Source organism: Salmo salar, chromosome ssa09 (genome assembly GCF_905237065.1).
Source record: "Salmo salar chromosome ssa09, Ssal_v3.1, whole genome shotgun sequence".
In the NCBI taxonomy this organism is placed as follows: domain Eukaryota; kingdom Metazoa; phylum Chordata; class Actinopteri; order Salmoniformes; family Salmonidae; genus Salmo; species Salmo salar.
In genome coordinates, this window is record NC_059450.1 from 68754154 (window position 1) to 68764811 (window position 10658).

The window sequence follows — 10658 nt, forward strand, 5'->3', positions numbered from 1 at the left end:
TCTCACATTTTCTCTCCCACTACCTCTCCCGTCCTCTACCGCTGCCTCTGCTCTCATTCCCTCCATCTAGTACTCCCTCGTTCTCTCCTGCTACCTCTCCGTGCCTCTTCCATTCGCTCTTCCACTCGGGAAAAAAAGGCCTTTAATGGTAGCTACCTACCTGATATATATACAGACTAATGTGTAAACATTAACTTGAGGCGAGGTAGAAACACCGAAAACAATGCGCTCTTGATAATTGTGTTGTAGCTCTAGTGGTTTCTTCCGTCACACCTTATCTTTGCAAGAAAAGAGTCAGTTATTTTAGCAGGTTATGGGCTCAGTGTGGGAAAGGTACAATACATGTATAATGGGTAAAATACAGATGGGTCAAATACAGACCCACAAAGGTTCAGAGGTCATAGAACGTCTACTAAATGACTGAAATGTCAAAACTAAATATACTACCACACTAAATGTTTTCTCGTACGGTACAGTTAACCTCATCTGGTTTATTTTGACATGCTGAATGAGTGAGTGAATGTCTTCGGTTTGTAGGTAGCGCCACGGTGGAGTGTCTGTGAATTATTTCGACTACAGGGTTGAGAGCGTGAGGTGAATTCAGCTCCAGTTTCTTGCAAATGTTGGAACCTGCTCATGCAGTACTTCAATAGGGCCTCCAGGGGGCTCTGTTTTGTTTCAAACTGAGCCTCAGACCTTCAGATGGGTGAAGTCATCAGAAGAAGCAGGAGTAAGCGGTGATGATAGAACCAAGGTTTTTCAGTGCACTATTAACACCTGTAGGTATCGTATCAGCCATCCACCAGGAGGAAAATAGGAGGGAACACTATATTGGCATGAACAGCCTCCCTCCAAATATCTAGGACATGAATAAGAGAAGCTCTGACTGTTATATCCAAGAGCAGTAAGCTGGAGGAGAACTGACCGCTATTGGACCAATAGTGAGCTCTTTTCACCAATAGGGCGAGCTCATATTTATCTCTTCTCATGGAAATCTAAATCAATCAAATCAAATGTTATTTGTCACATGCTTCGTAAACAACAGGTGTAGAATAACAGTGAAATGCTTATTTACGGGCCCTTCCCAACAATGCAGAGCGAAAAAACTTAGAGAAATAATAACATAATGAATACATACAAAATGAGAAACGATAACTTGGCTACACGGGGTACCAGTACCGAGTCGACATGCAGGGGTACGAGGTAATTGAAGTAGATACAGAATGTACATATAGGTAGGGATAAAGTGACTAGGCAACAGGATAAATCATAATATCCCCCTAGAGTCTACTGACGCACCTGTGCGTCAATATAAGTAACATAACAAAAAGAATCCCCATAAAAATCAGTCAGTTTCAGTATGGAGGTACATGTAGTTTTGTGCCAACCCAAAAAATGGTTAAATATGTGTAAAATATATATATATATATATGTATATATTCCTCAGCTTTATTAGGTCTCCTTGATATAGGACAGATACTTCAAAACCGTATTACCATTTATCAATGTTATTCAATGCATTTCTATGGGATTTATCAATAAAAATAACATTATTTATACATAAAGGAGTCCTAAAATTCTAAGTCAAATAGCTAAAGGATCCATGGTATGACCATCTTAAAACAATTCCATATGTCAGCACCACTCCAGCCCCGTTGATGTGGATGGGGACATGCTCGGCCCTCCGTTTCCTGTTGTCCACGATTAGCTAATTTGTCTTTGCTGGCTCTGAGGGAGAGGTTGTTGTCCTGGCACCACACTGCCAGGTCTCTGACCTCCTTCCTATAAGCTGTCTCATCGTTGTCTGTGATCAGGCCAACCCCTGTTGTGTCGTCAGCAAACTTAACGATGGTGTTGGGAATCGTGCGCGGCCACGCAGGAAGTACAGGGGCTAAGCATGCACCACTGAGGGGGTCCCTGTTTTGAGGGTCAGTGTGGTGGATGTGTTGTTGTCTACCCGTCCGTCAGGAAGTCCTGGATCCAGTTGCAGAGGGAAGTGTTCAGTCCCAGGGTCCTGAGCTTAGTGATGAGTTTGGAGAGCACTATCGTGTTGAACGCTGAGCTGTAGTCGATGAACAGCATTCTCACATAGGTGTTAATCTTGTCCAGGTGGGAGAGGACATTTTGGAGTGTAATAGAGATTGTGTCATCTGTGGATCTGTTGGGGCGGTATGTGAATTGGAGTGGGTCTAGCGTGTCTGGGAAGATGCATTGATATGAGCCATGACCAGCAAATTTAGACAGTATTGTGCTATCAGCATCTCTTTGTAGGAATATAAATTCACACACACACACACACACACACACACACACACACACACACACACACACACACACACACACACACATGATACCAAGGCCATGCCTCTAATATCCTTCTGTATGACAAATGTTGGGAGATCAGCGAAGGTTCTCAACCTCCTATGGAAACATTTAATTTATACTGAACAAAAATATAAATGCAACATGTAACAATTTCAAAGATTTTACTAAGTTACAGTTCATATGAGGAAATCAGTCAATTGAAATAAATGAATTAGGCCCTAATCTATGGATTTCTCATGAATAGGCAGGGGCGCAGCCATGGCTGGGCCTTGGAGGGCATAGGCCCACCCACTTGGCAGCCAGGCCCACCCATTGGGGAGCCACGCCCAGCCAATCAGAAAGAGTTTTTCCCCACAAAATGGCATTATTACAGACAGAAATACTCTCCCACTCAGACATTCCCGCAGGTGAAGAAGCCAGATGTGGAGGTCCTAGGCTGGCGTAGTTACAAGTGTTCTGTGGTTGTGAGGCTGATTGGACGTACTGCCAAATTCTCTAAAACAAGAAATGAACATTAGAATTTCCCTGGCAACAGCTCTAGGGGACATTTCTGCAGTCAGCATGCCAACTGCATGCTCGCTCAAAACTTGAGACATCGGTGACATTGTGTTGTGTGACAAAACTGCACATTTTCAAGTGGCCTTTTATTGGCCCCAGCACAAAGGGCACCTGTGTAATGATCATGCTGTTTAATCAGCTTCTTGATATGCCATACCTGTTAGGTGGATAGATTATCTTGGCTAAGGAGAAACGCTCACTAACAGGGATGTAAACAAATGTGTGCACAACATTTTGGAGAAATAAGCTTTTTGCGCGTATGGAACATTTCTGGGATCTTTTATTTCAGCTCATGAAACATGGGACCAACACTTTACATGTTGAGTTTATATTTTTTCTCTGTGTAGTTAATAGATCTGTCTCTGACATCCTTCCTCTAATACAATGACAACATTAGTCAAAGATTAAACAGAGACAAACTCATATTAGTTCTGTGTCTTCCACTTTATTTGTGTTTCTCCACACGTTCCCACAATGCACCACAAAGACTTGTGTCCAATAATGAATATATTCACGTATACATATAATAATAGTGACATAAAAAAACATTTCACAAAAGACAATATTAAATATGTAGATTTTCAGTTGCATGTCAAAATCTTGATTTTTTTTCCTCCCATTTAACATGCATTCAGTATATAAAAATATAATTCTGATTGATTAAGTTTATGTACATATTTTTAAATAAATATAAGAATACAAATGTATTTTTAAAATACAAAGATAAATACAGTCACATTGTGTACATTGTGTACCAAACCAGAAAATACAAACATTATTTGGATATTTAGCATTCACAAAACACAAATACGTTAGAAATGCAACTCTAATGACAATTGCAGGTCTATATCTTTAGTTTGTTTCTCTTTTCTTTTTTCCTACCCAGACTCCTCAGCTCCCCCTCCATAAACATGGCAGGACTCCTGACAGGAGGTCAGGAAGTTGGAGGTCAGAGTTCAAAGGTGTTGAGTGGAGGGTATTTAAGAATGTCTAGCTCTGCCGGACGTCCTGTAACAGTTTGTTGATCTCAGCCACTAGCTCGCTGGCGTCCATCAACTCATGGCGGCTGTCGCTCCTCTTCCCCTGCAGGTGTCCCAGCTGCCCCAGCACTGAGTCAAACTCATCCTCCTCAAAGTTCTCTGGGATCTCCTCCATGGCTGGGAGCCACTTACCGCAAGGCCCCGGGAGGGGGACAGGGACAGGGATGGGGGCAGGGGCCAGGGAGGGTACCACCAGGGTAGGGCTAACCAGGGCAGTGAGGAGAGGGCTGTTCTTGGGGGTGGGGGCGTGCTGTCCGTGCCCAACGACCTGGTTCTTGTGGTTGTTCTGGGGGCTGAGCTTGGTGCTGGGTTTGAGGGTGTGGTAGCTGCCGTTCTGGGGGTGTGGATGTCCTGAGGGCCCGATGCTAGATCCGGGGTTCTGGAAGTGGGTGTTGGCAGCCCACGCTGCCACACCTTGCTGGTGGGCTGCAGCACTGGGCTTACCTGGCAAGTGACCCCTCCTCCTGTCCAGTGACCCCGTCATTGGGACACCTACACCCCCCACACTCGCACCTCCCTTCTGGGTCTCACTGACCTGGACGTAGGAGTCCAGCGACGGGGGGAGGAGCCTCTGGAACACGCTGCTCATCTCTGACAGCAGGGAGGTGGTTCCACACAGGTCCTCCCCCTCCTCTCCCCCATCTTCCGCCTCTCCCTCCTCGGCCCCCTCCTGGTTGTCCTTGCCAAAGGTGGAGAAGCTCTGGTTGCTGCGTTGGGCATGAGGGTGAGCGGGGTCGGAGGACTGTGGGGGCTGCTCGGGGTCTCTGGCCTGGCGGGGGTCATCTCCTGGGATGAAGAGGTTGCTGCGGTAGTCAGAGGAGGCTGGGGAGGGCAGGGGAGGCATCCAGCACTGGTCAGAATGACCCAGGACACGACACTCCTCAGTGCACAGTCTCATCGCTACAGAGAGAGAGAGAGAGAGAGAGACATGGTCAGGGATACAGTCACAAGGCACTGCATAGATGAAATACATAGAAGGTGGGCCCCATGTGGCCATGCATTTAAACATACACACATCATAGATTGTTCTGGGTATTACTGTTCTTTTGTTGATAGACTTGTGATGAGCGGGCATAGAATTGGGGAGTGGTTTTGAAGGGAGGAGATGAGAGATTGTCTTTCATACAGTCTTTTAACATCAAACATTTGATATCCATTCATCTTTAAACACAGTTGTGTGATCTGGGTTCAAACATGGGTTGAAATCTAAGCTAATTAGATAGAACAGCACTCTCTGGGAGAGAGCATACTACCTATAACATGCAATTAACATGTCGGGACAATTCACTAGGCCAGATCAATGGCTACTATTACTCATTCAAAAGCCTGCATTTTTCCCTTTCATGTCACGTCTATTCAATATTAAATCTTCAAATGAAAAATCTCTGAAGAATAAATTAGACAAATCAAATATGCCAAGTTAAAGCCTTCATTAAAGAGCGCTGGTTCTTCACTCATACTATTCAGGGACTCCATTACGCTCTCATTACCATAAAAGGACCATTTGTAATACATCTTAGAGCTGATGAAGGAAGAGTGCATTGGGGAACATTAGAAAAACAGCAGCCGCGGCCATGCAGGCAGGCAGCAGATTGGCTCCCCCGCTGATGAAAGATTAACCGGACTGATTTACAAAAAACGCCTTTCAAAGCTGTCGATAAACCACTCCAACCTGCCTCTCCACCTGCCTGCCTGGCTGCCTGATCGCACTCTGAAATAATTGTGTTGTGGAGGAGATGAGAGCTTTTTCTCATCAGAGAAACGGGTGATAATTCTCCCTATTTTCTCCCTCCACAGTCCCACCCAGTCACTGTGCTGATACGCAGCTGGGGAGTGAATCTCTCAGAGGTGTTGGGGATGAGGGGTGATTGGGAGGGGTGAGGTGGTGTGATGGGGAACAGCTCAGTGGAGGCCTGTAGTGTAGGGATAAGGGCTAAGATGGGTGAGAGGAGTGATATTGTGAAAGGGGTGAGGATGGTATACCTGCATGCACACTGCATGCAGGTATACACACTGTTGGTAGAGGTCAGTAAAGAACGGCCGTGTAGAGGAAGGGAGTTGATATTGGATCGGTGGAGAGTGGTGATGGGGGTGAGGGGTGACGAGGTGAGGGGTGTATACCTGCATGCGGATGCTGTGGATGGGGTCTGTGTTGGCCGTCAGGGGGGTATAGCTCAGTAAAGGCCTCACCCAGGAGCCTGTCGATGGGAGACTCTCTCCCTGCCTCGTAGTCACTGTCCCCAGCGTCGCTGTCACCACGACCACTGTCCTTCAGACTAAACTTATCCATGTCGTTTAGAGCATACCTGGAGACGGTGAGAAGAAATGATGGTTGAACTTTCATAGAAAACCACATTGGAGGATGGTTCAAGGCTTATGCATGTATCAAAACTAAGTGCAGTGGAGGTATTTGCATACAATTATTAAGGATGAGTCCTAAAATAGAACAAGGGACATATAGGCCTAAGAGGGAAATAGCACCAAAAGCTTTATAGGAATATGTAAAGCATTGTAGGATATGCCTTTGAGCCTTACTGAGTTATGCACACATTCTTAAACACTACATTCTGATTCCCTTCGGGTGTGTTTATTTTAAGATGTAGGTACAGGGTGTTATTACCTGTAGCTCCTGGTGTATTTGTTGCCACGGAAACTGGGTCTTGGCTGGTACTGGCCCTGATGGAGCATGGACAGAAGCTGTGAGACTTGCTACAATCCCCCAAAAAAAAAGAAGGGAAAAAAAGAAAAAAGAAAGGAAAGTGAAAATAAAGGGGAAAATGAATGAATGAATACTGATGGGAGCAGACGGGCATAAGGACACATGAGCTGGATGAAGGTTGATATGACATGATCTAAAACATGACAATGAGATGATCATGGGAAATAAGGGACGGCGTACTGAACATAACACAATGTGGGGCACACAAATAGAAAATATATAACGCAAAAATCCTAATTATAAACATCATTACATTTCCATATCACCATAATATGAGGCAAAGCTTAAACTCAGTCATTCTTTATTCTGTAGATCCATAGTCGATGGTAGTCTATTTTATTCCAAAGGCATTTAAGAGATTCAAAGACTACCATTAGCAGATAACATATTCATTAAACCATCTAGTAATACATCACTAAGACTTAGGATATGAAATGAAACCCTCACTCTCTCTTCTTCTTACCTCGACAGGGGGCGTGGCGTGGGCCAGTTCCAGAGCAAAGTTCTCTGCGACGTGATTGGAGGAGATGGTGACTAGGCTGTTAAGCGACTGGCGGCTGTGTTGGCTCTGCCGGCTGCCCATGGTGCCCCTCTCCGGGGCAGGCGAAGCAGAAGGTGAGCGTGGGTGTGCCCGTACGGGCAGGGTGCCGTTGACGGTGGGGACCAGGGTGATGTCTCCCTTGTGGATCTGCCTAGAGGGCTTCTTCGGGTGGTTTTGGTACGTGTTCTCTGCCACCCTGCAGTTGTACGAGTTGCGTGGGTCCTTCTTTTCCCTGCTGCAGCGTGCCGTGGTGAACATCACCATGACCACCAGTAGCAGGGCACACACAGCCCCCAGGGAGATGATGATGATGAGGGAGAGGTCCAGAGGTGGCTGGCTTGGGCCCGTGGGGAGGCCTGGGGGCAGGATGTCCATGTTCTCCTGAAGGGAAAGGCGGAGCAGGGCCCCCGTGGACAGGCGGGTGGTGCCCCTATCCTGCACCTCCACCCTGATCTCCAGCACGTCCTTGGGAACCCCTTCCAGACTGCCATTGGTCCGCAGCTCGCATCGCCGCACGTCCATCACAAACAGGCCCTCCTCGTTGCCCCCGACGATGGAGCAGCTCAGCTCGCCGTTGGCACCGGTGTCGCGGTCGGTGGCCTTAATGATGGTGACCAGCTGACCGGCGGAGGCGTGTCTCCAGAGAGGTAGATCGGCGGTGTGGTTTCGTAGGGGTGGGGACTGGATGGTGGGCGGATTGTCGTTATCGTCGAGCACGGTCAGGAGGACGGTGGCGTTGGAGGAGAGGGCGGGGTTCCCTCCATCGCGTGCCTGGACGGTGAAGGCGATGCGGCTGACGTCCTCGTGGTCGAAGCTCCGTAGAGCGTAGATGGCGCCGTTGGACGGGTCGATAGTGACGTAGGTGGAGATGGGGCTTCCCTGGACCAGAGCTTCCACCACCGTGTAGGTCACCTGACCGTTAGTGCCCAGGTCAGGGTCGGACGCCACCACTGTCATCAGGTAGGCCCCTGGAGAGTTGTTCTCTGACTTGAAGACCTCGTAGCGACTCTTCTCAAAGCGAGGCGGGTTATCGTTTTCATCCAACACCTGTACAGTGAAGTGTTTGACTGTGGAGAGGCTTGGAGAGCCGCGGTCCTCAGCTATGACCGTCAGACTGTACTCTGACCTCTTCTCTCTGTCCAAAGACACGTTGGTCAGGATCATGTAATTCTTCTCATAGGTCTTCTGCAGCCGGAAGTGACCGTGGCCATGCAGGCGGCACACCACGTCACCGTTGAGCCCCGTGTCACTGTCGTCCACGCGCACCAGTGCTATAAAGGTGTCCACTGGCGCGCCCTCCGAGATGTAGGCCACCTCCTCCTTGCCAGGAGTCATCAGGTTAATGTTGATCTCCGGTTTGTTGTCGTTCACGTCCACCACTTTGATGACGATTTTACAAAGTCCAGGGATGGAGTTGGGACCCAGATCCTGTGCCTGAATGTCCAGCTCATAAGATGACGTAGATTCATAGTCCACTTTTTTAATCAAAGTGATTTGACCATTTTCAGGGTTGATTTTAAACGTCTCCAGTATTTTGGGAGAGACATGACTGCTGAAAGAGTAAACTATTTTACCGTTTGTGCCCTCATCCGGATCTGTGGCGTTTAAATCAATCAGTAGAGTCCCTAGTGGTGAGTTTTCCATGAGATTAATAACGTAAGACTGCTCGTCAAAAGCCGGACTGTTGTCATTAGAGTCCGAGATGCTTATCTTGAGCAAAGTGGAGCCGGACTTCGGGGGGACTCCATTGTCTGAGGCCGTAAGCTGCAACTGGTAGTTGGACTGCACCTCCCGGTCCAGCTCTCTCACCACAACAAGCTCTGCGTATTTGGCACCGTCGGTTCTGGTCCTAATGTCGATTTTGAAAAAGTGATTCGGTGTCAGGGAATAAGAGTAAAGGGAGTTATCTCCCACGTCTGGGTCCGTGGCGCTGTCCAGCTGGATCCGGTTTCCCACAGATGCGCTCTCGGAGATCTCAATGGGTATGATGGCACGTGAGAACTGTGGCGAGTTATCGTTAATGTCCAAGACTTCTACCTCGACGTGGAAGAGCTGGAGGTATTCAGTAGGCAGGGTGATAACGTCAAATTCGATGGAACAGTTGAGGTTCTGTTCACAAATCTTCTCCCGGTCAATCTTGGTCCCTATGGTGATTTCACCGTCCTCCTCCCGAACCGACAGAAACGGAGTGCTCCCCCGCTGCATAGCACGGAACAGAAAGGACACTGAACTCGGTAATTTAGAAAGAACACCCGCCACGTCTTCCTTTAGCCTTGCAATCACTGTGCCCACTTTTTGCTCTTCATAAACTTTATATTTCAAATTCTTACCAGAAACGTCCTGCATAATTCCAACCAAAAATAATAATAGTGCAGTGGAAAATACTATATTCCCTCTGGGTGTATTCATTTTGGCACCCATCTTCAGCACCCAGGTTAGGGCTACAGTTCCACAGATGAGCAAGGTCTGAAAAAATATGCTTTCTCAAAAGTCTGACATGTTAAATCCCACCAGTAAATCACCGTCGGTGAAAAGTCGCGCAAATCGACTTAAAGATGGAGATTTGAGAACCCAAGATGAACCAGGTCACAGCTTTCTTTTTAGCTTCGATTTTACAACAAAGAACACCAACTCAAATGCCGTTTTTTCTTGCTATCGTAGACGGATCTGTTGCATACATCCACTTACACCGCCTCTGTGTGTGAGTGTGTGTCTGGAAATCTGAGCGAGGAGAAAAGGCGCAGCTCCGCTTGTGTTGCTGTGCGCTCTGCTCTGTCGCGCGCTCCTGCCGTCTGTGTCTCGTCTCGGTAGACAGACTGGCCCTGATAGCCCGCCCCTCACCCAAACTGCGTCTTTTTCCTCAGTTCACACAAAAACATTCCCCCACCCCTCCTCCCTCTCCTCTTCACCCCTCCCTAAATCAAGTGCTGCCCCTTCGCTGTATCCAGGATGTCCACTCACGACACAGAGGGCCCATTGATTCCAGAAGTCGGGAGGACCAACCCAAAGATGTAGTTTTAAAGTGTGCCACAACAATAGGTAAAGGGGATTATTCAGGGAGAACTTTAAACATGTCCAGATTGACCCAAGGCTGCCTCGGCACTCGCATATTGTTATAGCTGCAATTCACAAACGTGTGCCACTGTCATTTTTTTTCCTACGTTAAACATGACAAAGAACTTTAACATTCCATATAATATTCCCCAAAATAGCGCTGCTTGCCTTTTATGCTCTGGTTATACGCAGCTGTCAGGAAAAATTCACTATTTATTTTGAGGTGAATTGTATATGTGGTTGTCTCGTATATTTAACTGGAAAACATTGAACAACATATGTAACATTGGACACAATATCTAAAGGGGTATTCAATTTGGTTACCAATTTTGTTCCTAAAGTCATGGTGATAAGAAGGTTGCATAGCCTCACATTTCCAAGCCACCAGTGTGTAGAGAGGACTATACGAGTGAAGGTTTGT

The 10658-nt window shown here is 47.2% G+C and overlaps 1 protein-coding gene across 3 annotated transcripts; it reads right to left on the reverse strand.

Moving 5' to 3' along the window:
* Window positions 1-3308: 3308 nt before the first annotated feature.
* LOC106611783 (protocadherin-18) lies at window positions 3309-10026 on the reverse strand. Of its 3 annotated transcripts, none has more exons than XM_014212361.2 (4): window positions 7106-10026; window positions 6544-6632; window positions 6114-6229; window positions 3309-4823 (listed from the first exon to the last, which is right to left on the reverse strand). In XM_014212361.2, the coding sequence occupies exons 1-4, from the start codon at window positions 9602-9604 to the stop codon at window positions 3874-3876; spliced, it is 3654 nt and encodes a 1217-aa protein (XP_014067836.2). In that variant the 5' UTR covers window positions 9605-10026; the 3' UTR covers window positions 3309-3873. The 3 variants fall into 3 exon arrangements, with proteins under 3 accessions (XP_014067836.2, XP_014067835.2, XP_014067834.2); XM_014212360.2 differs by having other exon boundaries at window positions 6045-6229; window positions 6544-6599; window positions 7106-10024; XM_014212359.2 differs by having other exon boundaries at window positions 6045-6229; window positions 7106-10024.
* Window positions 10027-10658: the final 632 nt, after the last annotated feature.